This window comes from Ambystoma mexicanum, chromosome 11, assembly GCF_040938575.1.
Source record: "Ambystoma mexicanum isolate Mex_15411 chromosome 11, UKY_AmexF1_1, whole genome shotgun sequence".
NCBI classification, from domain to species: Eukaryota; Metazoa; Chordata; class Amphibia; order Caudata; family Ambystomatidae; genus Ambystoma; species Ambystoma mexicanum.
The window spans coordinates 1,479,931,010-1,479,945,052 of NC_090934.1; the positions used below are offsets into that span (position 1 = coordinate 1,479,931,010).

At 46.0% G+C, this 14,043-nt stretch overlaps 1 protein-coding gene across 4 annotated transcripts in view; it reads right to left on the reverse strand.

The window, feature by feature from the left end:
- Positions 1–14,043, reverse strand: part of PRC1 (protein regulator of cytokinesis 1) — a 626,832-nt gene that overhangs the window by 455,463 nt on the left and 157,326 nt on the right. For all 4 annotated transcript variants that reach the window (XM_069625201.1, XM_069625203.1, XM_069625202.1 and 1 more), the window contains exon 4: positions 6,922–7,155. In XM_069625201.1, coding sequence (XP_069481302.1) covers positions 6,922–7,155 — 234 coding nt within the window. The remainder of the gene's footprint in view (positions 1–6,921; positions 7,156–14,043) is intronic.

Below are 14,043 nucleotides of genomic sequence, written 5' to 3' on the forward strand. Positions count from 1 at the left end.
TGTGAAAGGTACAGTGAGCTCAAATGTGGCTGCGGACTCAAGGGGGTAACATCCCATAGAACAGGCTATTTTTGCTGTGTTCGTTCTCAGAGGGGTGTCCATGAGTGATTGATACATTCAGAATATAATCAGCTATTCTTGGGGAGAAAAACCGGATTACGTATTGTTGGGTAAGAATTGTTTTATTCACACTGTGTGAGACAACACAACACTTATCTGCTTGGTATTAGGTAACCCACCTTTTGGTATAGGTCTGTACTACACAAGTTGGTAGTGTGACTGAGCAGCCAGGCCCATCTCAAGAGGGATAAATGTGAGCTGTTCGAATGAAATCCGTAAATACAGGTAGCCAAGTAACACTTACACTCAAGGGTTCAGTTATAGTTATTTAATTATCAATTTTTAAATAAGCGTACTTTAAAAAAAGCAATTCATGTAACAATGTAAATTGACTTTAAAATATCTTCAGAATCAGAACAAGTTAGTGCATAATCTTTGGATATGCTTCTTACACAATTCCTACACACCCTGAGGCAACTTGATTCACAAGGACAGTAATGACATGTATATATCACACTAGTTATACTTTGAGGATTCTGTGGTTGCAGAAAGGGAAGAAAAGGTTAAACAGGCTCTCAGTAATTGTGAGGACAACTAAATCTTCCAATCAAATCTAGACACGCCTTTCCCCGCAGTAACAGTTTAAAACAAGCTACCACCTATGAGGGACACACAATATCAAAGTCAATGGGCTAGACGTCTCTGCAGGGAGCCAGGACAGCCAACGTCAAATGGGAACAGTCTATGGAGCTGAGACACTTATAATCAAAGTCTTGCACAAGCTGTTAAGCCAGTGGAAGGAGTTTGAATCAACTCTAAAAAGGTAAGCCAATGCATTTCCCAACTGAGGAAAGCACAGCTACGAACGGCAATGAGTCAAGTACCCAGAGCCTAAACAGTACCTCTGGTTTGAAGAGTAATCCAGCAGGATTCTGTCCTGCTACAGCAGTGAAGCCACTTGTTCCCGAGCCTCGGTCGAGAAGACAAAAGTGAGGACGTCTGGAGGGCCCATGCAGCAATACTTGGGAGGTCGTCTGCAACTACCGGCCCTTTTCGGTTCAGCGACAGTGTTTTCAGCGCCTAGCAAACAGCAGCATGGGGGATCTCGGATACTGGTTGGGCTTCCTTAACTCCTTGGGTCCTGCACTCTGGTGAGGGGACACAGGATCCGGTCGTCCTGCTTCTGTAGGGTCCTTAGGAGACTCCTGGAGCTTCTAGCCAGATTTGTTACCGTATCAGACGTTTCACTACAATACCGATTACTTGACCCCTGGCATTGGGTTCTTCCAGCAACGAAGAAGCACAGTCAGGGAAGATGGTCCAGTGGAGTCCATCTCAGGGTTAGTTGGTGTCACTAACCAAGGGGAAAAGTCGTCCCTTCCGGATCCTCTGTCAAATTGAAAAAGTTTCAGCACAGCAGCAGGGTTTCACCGGGCAATTCAAAGGCCCAGGAGGATGCAGTTAAGAATTCTCATTTCCATGCCTATTCCCTTCAACCTTAGAGACCCCCAGCTCTTTTGCTGGACTTCAGGCGCGAGCTAGACCTTTTTCTCACTCATGTATTCGATCGGATTTGGATTATATGTTTCCTTTGTTTTTGGAGTCTAACAAAATCCATAGGCATCTACTTTTTGAATGGCGACACATCTTATGTGGAGTGCTGGGGGTTACTTGGTAGCCCCATTTCCTACTTATGTAACATTTTTTATGTTACCCTCACTACTTTAAATGGCTGGTGGCAGTGGTTTAAATTTTCATACAATTGTGCTCTTCTACCGCTGGCTGAAACCTCAGCTGCAGTATATAGTACCCATGGGTGACCATTTTGTCAAAATGGCCCCAGCCTTTATTTGCCATTTCTTGTTTGTGAAATCTTTCTTGGGTTTTACTGTGCGTGCCAAACCAGGTTTAACCCCTTCGCTCATTTTGCCTTTGGCGGGCATCAGTACTGAAACCCGGCTCTGGCACCAGTGTGTCTGGCAGGGCAAGAAGTGAGGAGGTGCCTGAAACTTCCCCGTCCTTAGTCTCCAGGGCAACCTGAATGCACCCAGTCCAGATTGGCTGACTGTCCTTGCAGGAGAGCCACCCTGCTGTGTGGTTGACAGGTAGGCTGTGCATGAATGGGAGAAACTTGCATAAACGGTGAGGCTTCTTGGACTGAAGAGTTGACCACTGGTAAGAACACGGCTAAGAAACCGTGACAGATGTCTCCTGCCATCTTCACGGACCTTTGAATTGCCTGGTGAAGCCCTGTTTCTGTGCTGAAACTTTATGCTCGACGAGAGAAGCTCCGGAAAGGACGGCTTCCCTTGGGTTACTAGGACCAACTAACCCAGAGACGAAATGTGCTGGAAGACCTTCCCCAACTGGCTGTACTTCTTTGCTGCTGTTTAACAGTGCCAAGGGGTCAAGAAATCCATAGTACAGTGCAACGTCTGTAAGCCGGCCAAAAGTCTGAGGACCCTCCCGAAGCAGGACAACTCATGCTCAAGTCACACCAGCTGGACTCGAGGAGTGAAGAAAGCCCAACGAGTGTCCAAGATACACAGTGGTGCTGTTTACCGCACATTGAAACCGTAAAGTGCCACTGAACTGAAAAGAGCTAACAGCTGCCGCCGACCTCCAAACTGCTGAGCAGGAGTCCGAGGTGTCCTTGCTCTTGTCCCCACGACTGAAGCCCAAGCACACAGGATCTGCAACAAAGACAGAAGTCAGCTGTATCCTCTTCTGCTAACCCAAGGTACTGTTCTAAGGGGTACTTACCCCTTTGTCTGTAGCTTGCTCATCTCAGTTGAGACTTGCAGTAGCAGCTTTTCTAGAGTTGATCTCCGCTCTAACTTTCACAAGTATAACAGCTTGTGAACCAACAGTGATTTTCTTCAACAAACCCTCTTTGTGCAAGACTTTTTGCTTTCTAAGAAGTGCCTCAGCTCCATAGACTTTGGCTGTCCTGGCTCCCTGCAGACACTTCTAATCCATTGACTGGTTCTTACTTTCCCTCATAGGTGATACATTGTTTTTTTTTTAACTATTATTGCTGGGAAAGGTTTTTATCTAGACTTAATTGGGAGATTTAGACGTTCTCACATGCTCCAATAACCCATTAACCTTTTTTTCCCCTCCCTATAACCTTTCCCTTCTACCAGCCTCAGAATTTACAAAGTGCAAAAGTGATATACAAATTCCAATACTGCCCTAGTTAATGAAGTCCCCTCGGGGTGTAGGAAGTGTGTATGAAGCATCTCTAAAGAGTATCTACTTGCTTTTCCTAGAATCGGAGTACCAGCAGGCTCCAGTTACACAGAAGGCTCCCTGGTTGCTGGAAATCACTACAGTGGTCTTCATCTTCCTCATCGGTTTCACCTCCAGTGGTCGACTTGTCAGCTGCTTCCAAGCTCAGAGTATTTAACATGAACTACAGCACAACTTCAGCATTCTCTCCCAGCCTTTCACAGCAAGGGGCAGTCTGGCCGTCCAATCAGGACAGGCAGCCACCCCTGCCCAACCCCTAACCCCCATTGGGAGATGGTTCCTTTCAGGCAAGGTGGAAGACAAAGGACTGCAGAGTTTGATTCCTTCCTCGCTTCTGTCATTCTCGAACAATCTGCAGCCTGGGCAGGTAATACAAAGGATTCCCACCAAAAACAAAATTTCCACCGAGGTCAGTCCCTCCTAGAATCGTAGGGTGAGGGGGCCTAAGAAACTACAAGGAACCAAGAAATGGCGAAAAAAGGAGCCCAGAAGGCCAGATGAAAGGCGGGCACCACCATTTGTCAACGTATCTTTTCTTTTGGTACAAATAACTAAATTCTGTGCGGGGCAACCAGTCTGGGTAGGTCCCAACGACACCAGGACCATGTGAGACTAAACAAAAATGAAGAGGCTGGATGAACCATCCAGCCAAGACTGGTGCTCACGCTTCTGTTCCGAGAACTGAATGATATAATTATTTTCTAAACAGGAGCCCACCGTTTTACAAAAAATGGTGGCCCTTCTGTGCATTACTGAGGCTGATTTAACAGCCTACAAGTAATGAGACTAAAAAGTCACTAAGGTAAAAGCACTACTAGCCATTCAAGTAATCTTACAATTGTAACAAAAATGCTACAGGTAAGTAAACAAGGGGATACACGATCCCCCCGCACTCCACACAAGGTGGGGTGTGCTGGCTCACTATAGAAAATGTAAAAGGGGAATGAAAATAACTTTACTACTTGGGAACAGCGGGTCACCCAAGAAATGTACAGAGAAGCCCAAAGGAGCAAGCCAGCCTAGGCCCAAACGTTATAGGAAACTAACTCCAACCGTACACTATGGAGACACAAAAAGGTAACCCATAAAAAGAGTAAAAGATTAGGCGAGAGGGGAAAAAAATCCCACTCCCTAGGGACAAGGAAAAATAATCAGCAAGTCCAATCAAAAGGTTTTGGGGCTGACAGGTCAGGAAGATTTTTCACAAATGAAAATCTTAACCAACAGCAGGCATCACAGAAGGAAAAGAAGAGCAGTGTTTCGGACTCCTCCCCAGCTTCCTGCCCTCGCAGACACTGGAGCTTTGGCATGCTTCACAAAGGATTCAAACAGAAGACAAAAGTCAAACTAGGACCTCACCCACCTAGGATAACAGAAGGACCAAGAAAGGACAAACGCACAAGAAATGGCAATGGTGACCCTTCAGTGTATAACCGCAGCGGTGAAGAAAGCCTACGAATAAAAACGCCACAAATGTTTTTAGAACATATCCACTGCCACCAGCCAGGCAGGTATGCCCGTCACTAACATGTTACAGTAGCAGCGAGAAAGGGGATACTAAGTAACCCCTCAGCACTCCACATAGGGTAGTGTGCTAATCTCACAAAAGTAAAAGCCAAGATAAAAAGGTATCCCTCCAGCCTTGCGAGCTGTAATTCTTAAGGCAAATACAATATAAAAAGTAACCCACAGAGCTCCCAGCATCACTGCGCATATTGTGCAGTGTGCTGCAAAAGTGAATCACAAACTCCTTACAAAGTATGGAGGAAATATTCCACATACTAAAGTAAAAGCAGAAGATTAAATAAGGTACAAGGATTTCCCATAGAGCAAAATGAACAAATGGGGGGGGGGGGGGGGGGGGGTCCCTCACTAAGGAGAAAAGGTTAAATAGGTCCAACAAAAAGTGCTGGGGAATCACAGCTAGAGGGGATTTTGCATAAATATGAAAAATCTGACCAACACCCTCTTTGGTTTTATTTGTATTCCTGGCGAGAACTACTGTTCCCAAGGATAGGAGGGCACTTTCTATCCTACCTGCACTTTTCTTGAGATCAGCAACCCCCCCCCCCCCTCGAGAGGCCGGTGGCAGTGGATACTTGTACTACCAATTTAATGAAACTCACAATACAGGGTGAATTCACAGCTATGCTAAGGGACACATGGGACAACATTGATCCAAAATGGGAAGTCTTTTTTCGCCAACTCACAATGGTTTCTTTCTTGGCCCTTCTTCCTTGCTGGGAGGGGGAAGCCCTTGTGTCTTTGGTCTTCAGGCAGGCTTCAAGGCGCCACAATATCTGGGAGAACTCCTGAACTCCACAGCTCTTTGTCCTAGAGTGTGCCAGCTTAGATCCAGATCCAACTGGAAAACTGGCTATCCTGAAAGGAAAGACCCACCCCAAGTTCGATTGACAGGTTGCATGTTGAAAGGAAGGGATCCTGCATAAAAGCAGAGGTCTTGATGCCGAAGCCATAGTCTATCACTGGAAGACCTATTCCGAAGAGATGGATGTCTGCAACTACTTGCAGAGCCATCCCAGTGATCACTGCTGGTCTAACCCTCTATTCCAAGCGACAGGGAAGCTTTGTTCCAGACTACTTCCTCCCTTAGTAAGACCAACCAGTCTGAAAACATCCCACGACAAGCTGTGACCTTCAACGGCTGCAAACCACCAATATCCTCGGACCTCTGGCCAGTTCACCGCCTTCCAAAGATGGAATCCCCCGGAAACTTTGGTTGCCTCCTTCTGGACCTCCAAAGGCAACATTCTGCTCCTTGAAGCCCCCTCATCTGAAGGCTGGGCCGAGAGCAAGCCGAGCCAACGGGCTGTAACCGTTCTTCAGCGGTGCTTAGAAAAGGTCGCCAAAACCACAGAACCGCAAAAAATCCTTTGCATGGAGCCTCTCCACTCGACTGCTGCTGCAAAGATCCCTCCAGTGTGCTTCTTCAGTCTGCCTGAGAGAATGGAAGCTTTGTCCTGCATCATCTTCCTGCTTACTGTGAGACTCTTGGTCAAAATATGTAAGTTGCTTTGCTGCTCATGTGTTGCTGGAGTGCCAATTCGTAGGTTTGGGAATTTGCCCATACATTTTCGCCCAGGCCCAATGCCTGTGCGCCTACAGGGAGCCCTAATCCCCCCCCCCTCCCTCCCTCTCCAAACAAAGAAAGCATTCTTACTTGCTGCAAGTCTTTTGGAACTCTTTACTTTCAACAGCTGGGGCCTTACTTCTTTTGCACCCCCAATTGGACTGACTCATATCTATATAAGGATGGACTACTAAAGCCTAAGGCCTCTGAATTTAATGCAAGCCTTACCCGCTTGGTGCGCATTCATTCATGAACCAGTGATTGCAAGTATTTAACTTTGCCTTTAGGAAAAAGTTTATTGTAATTTTATGTCCACGGGTGACGCTTTGAATTTGGTATTTTTGTTCTCGATGTTGTATTCGGATGTGTTCACACCCGTTTTATGATTGCATTTTCCGTATGCATTGCAAACTTTTTATGGTGCAACTATGCCAAAATAAAGAAAGCCTTTAAAAAAGAAGCCAAGCAACTTTGAACTTGATCAACATCGGGCATCAGAAACGTGTGCGACACCTTACCTTTTCTTCAGCTAGAGACATCAAGTGCCGTCTGAAATGATCAAGCTCTTCCAAGGTCGGTACAGTGTCATCATCGATGAAGTAAAGCGGCGTGCACAAAATATCGCAGAGATCTTGATCTCGCTCTTTTAAAGATTTCAACTCGCTTTTTCTCTCCCGCTTCTGTTTCAGCAAAACCTCCACCCTGGTACGCAGATCTTTCTCCAGCTGGAGGATGGTAGGATCATCTTCGCTCTAGGAAAATCACACAAGATCTTGATTTAACAAGAAAATCACTCATCCATTTGGTTGACTATTTAGACTCCTTTTTTGGGTTACCCGGTATATGCATATTAATCACTCCATCTAAAAATAAAATGTCTAAAAACTGCACACACACTTTGATAATGTTTTTTCATCCATTTAAGAATCAAAGCCAGCTTCAACGTACACAAGCTTTGGCCAACAGACTACTTGCTTTGACAAGTCCTGGATGTGGTTAACCCAATTCCCTCAGTTTGAACTATACTGTTATGTTACTTGGTATTTATATAGCACCTTATATATCATTGGTAGGACCTCAAAGCGCTGGTAGGTTGAACGCCCTCGGGAACCGTAGTTCAGGACAGTAGAGCGAGAAAGTGTCATATGTTGCGTGGGTGCACCGGATGTGTGTGCAGATGGTGTAGTTTTCAGATAGCTGCTTCCTAGCGATGGGTGTGGTGCTGAAGATATCAGTTGGATGTGTGCAGTCTGGCGGGTGGACACCCAGACTGGGTTCTGGCTGCGTTAGGCCTGAGGAAAACCTATGTGAGCAGCATGGCCAGAATGTGCTCAGCTAGCTGCGTTTTATTAGGGTGATGAGGTGTTCATGGGGTCGTATTCATATGTGGACAGCTAGGCCGAATTATCAGGGGTATAGCTGTGTTCTGGTTGAATGATGGTGTACAGTAGAGAGTAAGCGTAGTGGTATGAGATGGTGGTTCTGTAAAGCGTCCGAGACCAGGCATGTGAACAGAACGGTGGGACATACATAGCGACATATGGATATATAGCGACAGGGGTCAATACAGGTATATATGGGGATACAGATAAATAAGGGGATACAGATCTATGGCAACACGGGAGCATGTGCAGTGTGATACAACGCGTGGGGCGAATTTCAACAGGTTCCACTCATTCTATTCTGCCCCATTCGTTCAGTCCACTCAGTTCATTTTTTCTGCTTCATCTACTCAATCCATTCCATCTATGTTATCTAGGTCATCTATTCCACCAATTCTATTCACTCCGTTCATTATAACTATTCTAGTGCGGTATATGCTATCATTCACAAGTGAGGGATATGTTGCCAATCGTAGTTCAATCTAAGTGGCACACGCTACCATTTACAATTCCATCCAAGTGTGGGACATGCATTAATTTACAATTCTAAGCGCAGGATACGCTATCCTTTACAGTTCTGTCCGACTGTGGCACATGCAAACATTAACAATTCCGTAACATAACATAGGTCTGTGAATGAATGAGAATGAGTTCAAAAGGGCAAGATTCTTGGGACTAGAGGCAGAGTCGACCACTGGAAGAAATAACAGAATAGGAAATTGTGAAGAGAAGGCTGCTGCAACATCCTGAACCTTCAAGTACCCGGTAAAGCCCTGCTGCTGTGCTGACCTTTTTCAAGCTACGGACGGAACAACTTCCCCGCTTGGGCTGGTGGGACCAACTAACCCTGAGACAAACTTCACTTTGGCGCAACCCCCAACTTGCTGTGCCTCTCCAGTGCTGGAAAAGCCCAATGCCAGGGGTCGAGTGTCCATTATCGAGTGCAACGTCTTCAGCGGAACAAATCTGGCCAAAAGCTCCAGTAGCCCCCTAAGGACCATCTAGGAGCAGGAAATCCTGATGCAGAGCCCCCCTCACCAGAGTCCATGACCAAGGGAAGTCCAACCAGGGATATTCGTTCTCCATCAGTGCTGTTTGAAACGCACTGACACCACGAAGAGCCGCTGAATCTATGAAAATCTATAGCCGATTAAATCCTCTTCAGAGTACTGCCGCAGGAGCTCACCAGTCGTCCTCCCTCTTGTCCCCACAACAGAGGCCCAGGAACAAGGATCTGCTTGGCTGTAGCAAGGCAGAATCCAGCTGGAACACTTTCTTCAAACCAGAGGTACTGTGGGGGATTGTGGTATTTACCTTATTGCCTTAAGTGCGAAGTGCACTGGCTTTACTTTTGGAGTTGATCTCAACTCCCCTTGCACAGGATTAATGTTAGGTTATATACATTTCTAAAGCGCACATACACTAGGAGGTATCTTGGCGCTAGGTGACGCATGAGAGCAGTAGTAATTGGAGAAGAAAATAAAGAAGTCTTTATGGCATGGCGAAAGGACAGATTGTCGTCAACCGCACAAAGCTTGTGATGCTCCAGTGATTTTCTTGAACTATCTAACTTCGTGAAAGACTTTATCCAAGAAGTGCATCAGAACTATTGACTTGGTCCACTTGACTTTGGCTGTCCTGGCTCCTTAAAGGCACCCTTCCAAACCCATTGGCTTTGGCATTACTTGTCCGTTCATAGGTTGTAACTGTACTGCTGGGAAAGGCTCATCTAGATTTTATTAGAGGACTCAAACTGTCTTCACATTATAACAATGTATATTCTAACTTTTCTATTTCCCTAACCCTTCTTTCCAGAAACAAAGTCTAAAAAGTATCTGTGTTTAAGATCAATGCAATACTATCCTTGTTATTGAAGTCACTCAAGGGTGTAGGAGAAAAGCATTAGCATGACCAAAAGGTACTCACCAACTTTGACTTTGTAAAGTGATTCAAAATGTTGCTTGACTGTTACAATTGCCCCTTTAAGAATGCTTAAATAAAACTGATGTGTAAATAAATATTTATAACTGAAACCATGAGTGTTACTTATATCGACTGATTTCATCTGTCCAGCTCAACAGCTCACATTTACCCCTTGAGATAGGCCTGGCGGCTGCTCAGTCACACTACCAACTTGTGTAGTACAGAGCTATACCAAAAGGTGGTTTACCTAATAGCAAGCAGATAAGTCTTGTGTAGTTTCACCCAGTGAAATTCATACTGATATACAGACAACCAACCTACGACGCGACTTTCATAGACGCTTTCACGGACGCAATCACCACCCTAGCCATCAAGTACAACCATCTGATCATCCTCCGAGATTTCAACATCTGGTTCGACGAAGAAACCACAACCACACAAAAATCCCTAACCGCCCAACTAGCAGCCACCAACCTACAACAACTAGTCAAAGGAGCAACCCACTCAGCAGGGCACACACTGGACGCAATCTTCGCCAACAAGGATCTCATCACCACGGCACCCCCAATTCAAATGCTTTGGAGCGACCACCTCATCATTCCATTCATAATCACAATGACCGCTCCAACAAAAAAGCAACAAGAAAAACGACCCATCATGATGAAAAGAAATTGGAGCACCATAAAAAACTCCAACCTAACTGAACTCCTAGAACTCGGCAAACCACAAGCATCAACCATGGAAGAAGCAGATCTAGACAAAAAAGTTGCCCTACTTCATACCTGGTTCGCAACAACCCTAGACGACATCGCCAAAGAAAGGCCCTTTACCCCATCACGTAAGAAAACTACAGCAAAGTGGTTCACCCCACTACTCAACGCCATGAAAAGAAAAAAACGAAAACTAGAATCTGAATGGAGGACCAACAACACCTCCGCAAACAAATTGAAATTCCTACAACAGATCCGCTCATATAAAAAGGAAATACAAAAAGCAAAGAGGAAACATTAAGACAACCGAATCTTCAGAGAACCAAACGCCCAGAAAGAACTATTCAAAATCCTAAATGAAATAAAAAAACCCACCGGGCTGAAACATGCCAATTCCATCAATGAAACTCTGTGAGGACCTTGGAGACCACTTCAAAAACAAAATAACTTCCATCCAGCACACCATTCAAAACAGACCAAGCGATTACAGCGCAAACCCCACCGACGAACACGCAAACAAGCTACGAAACGTCCCAGAAATATCAGTTGAGGCTTTCGTCAAACTGGTAAACCAAAGCAACAAATCAGGCTCTCCTGTAGACCCCTGCCCCCAGACATATACTAAACAATTCTCAAACAAGGAACCCCCATGGAATACCATAGGAGCCTCCTCAACCTCTCAATCGCAACAGGTAAAGTACCACAGGCCTTCAAATCAGCCTACATCAAGCCGCTACTCAAAGACACAACAGGAAACGTAGAGGACTTAACTATAGACCCATCTCCAACATACCTTACATAGCCAAACTGCTAAAAACTTATGTCTATCAAACAACCCAAGAATTCATAGAAGAGCATTGCCTACTAGACCAGGCACAAGTTGGTTTCAGACCCATGAGAGGAACAGAATCAGCTCTCCTCTCAATATGGGACGACCTAAAAACAAATGCAGACTCGGACAACAGTACCGCTCTGATTCTCCTTGATCTGTCTGCAGCTTTCGACACTGTCAACCACACCATACTCAGAGATCAGCAGGACTAGGGATAACAGACACTGCCCTACTATGGATCAAATCCTTCCTAACAGAACCGAAACAATATGGATGAAACCTTTTAAATCCAAACCCAGAGAATCCACGTGCGGAGTACCACAAGGCTCATCCTTCTCCCCGCTGCTATTCAACATCTACATGCACCTACTGATCAAACTCATCAAAAAACACAGCCTCACATGCTACAACTACGTCGACGATACTCAAATAATCTTCAACATACAAGATACCAGAGAAGAAACCACACTAGAGAATTGCCTTTGTGGCATTCAACTGGATGAACCTCAACCATCTCAAAATCAACCCAGGCAAAACAGAGATAATGGTCATTTCAAAAAAGGGAGGAGACAAAATACATCCCCTGGCCAAGAGAGCTCGGCGCCACACCAGAACCATCATCAACTGTAAAAAACCTAGGGGTCCTGATGGATAACAATCTCACTCTAGAGCCACAAGTAAACTCGGTAATCAAGAAATGTTTCTTCCTCCTGCGAGTAGCAAAAAGGATCCTACCGTTCCTTTCGTTGGCCAACAAAACACTCGCCATCATCGCTCTCATCATGTCCAGAGTAGACTATGCCAACAGCCTATACCTGGGCATGCCCGAACGACTTCTATAAAAAAACTGCAACGCATACAAAATGCAGCAGCCAGACTCCTCAAGCTACCCCGAAGAGAACACATCACAGCCGCACTAAAAATACTACACTGGCTACCACTAAAACAACGAATAAAGTTCAAGTCCATGTGCACCACGCACAGAGCAATACACAAACAAGGCGCAGAATTCCTAAGCGACAAACTACGCCTACATCAACCGACAACAACACTAAGATCAAGCACCGACATACGCCTGGAACCAAAACCCTACAACAGAAAAAACTCAGAGGATCCTCTTTCTCCCACCAGGCACCCAAAACCTGGAATACCTACCTAAGAATATACGGAACACAACAAACCACCTAGCATTCAGGAAACTCCTCAAATCATGGCTCTTCACAGGGTAACCACAACGGAGACGCACCAGAATGCGCAGACATTAAAACAATGAAAATAACTCCAATCCCGGCCACTCTCAATCTGGACAAACACTCAAACCAAAGAACTAACCACCCGACAGAGCATAAGATATCATGGAAAATAGCCACAAAAAGGAAGGCTCCAGAGACAGAACACATACTTTGACACAGACGAAAGCCCTCTAGTGACTCGCCCACTAACATGTACCGGACGCACCATATCCAGACCGGCAGACGCATTTAGATAGAATTGAGAATATTAGCATGCCCGCCCTTGGATGGAGCTGTGAATATTAACATGTCTACATTTGGACAGAATTGAGAATGTCAGCCTGCATCGCATCTAGATAGGATTTTGAGTGTTGGCATGCCCGCACCTAGGTGAAAGCTGAATGCCAACATACCCACACCTAGATTAGTGAAATATAAGCATGCGTCGCATCTAGATAGTACTTCGAGCGTTAGCATGCCCGCACCAATGTGAAACCTGAAGACTAGCACAGGCCACACCTAGAATTGTGGACATGGCCTGCGTCGCATCTAGATGGGACTGATTGAAGGATAGCAAGCCCGCGCCTAGATGAAACTTGAAAATTGGCGTGGGCCACACTTGGAATTGTGAACACCAGCCTGTGCAGCATCCAGATAGCGCTGCGAATGACAGCATGCCCAAACCTGGACAGATTTCTAGACGCTAGCTTGCGCCGCATCTGTACAGGACTGTGAATGTTGGCTTGCCCACGCCCAGATAGAATTCTAGACATTGGCCCGCGCCGCATCCAAATAGAGTTGTGGGGGTCAACTGGTGCCACACTGGGACAGAACTGCAAATGCTAGCATGCCAAAGGTCAGGGAACCCACTAACCAATATAAGCTCAAACTCTGCACACTTCTCTCACTCAAACTCACACAACAAGCCGCACGCACTTCACAACACTGCAACACCACATAAGCCGGACCAACAGCACACGCGGCCTATCACTTACCCGATACCCGCACCAAAGCTCAGAATCTAGTGTATACCGAATTGAAGCTGCCAACAGAACAACACTCCTCTCACTATCCTACTCCCTCTTCACCTTACTAACCCACCCCCACCTTATCATTTACAGATCCGGCAGAGCGCCTGGGGACCAATTCCGTTGGTGACGGTGCGCGGTACAAATACCTAACAGTGTGACTGCACCAATTCTTGGTTAACAAGGACAGCCACCAGGGGGCGCAGAGACTAGCATGCGCTCTGTGAACTCAGTACCCAGCACCCCGAAAGATGGCATGAGCCCCCATTTCTTGGAACCCCCCCGTGAAACTAACATGAAACCCTGCTGTGGTAACGTCTTCCCCACCCCTGGGGAAAGTCCCGGAGGAAATCGATCCTCTACAACCCCAGAAAACGAAGAGAAGTGCAGACCCCCAGAGCCCTGGCGAAACCGAAAGTACCAGCACGTCTTTGCCCGCCCTGGAAGACACTTAAGCCTTGGTGCGGACCCCGAGGCACAACACTCTCACTCTGGGAAAAGACACGCCAGCCAATCGCTGGATCACGAAGAAG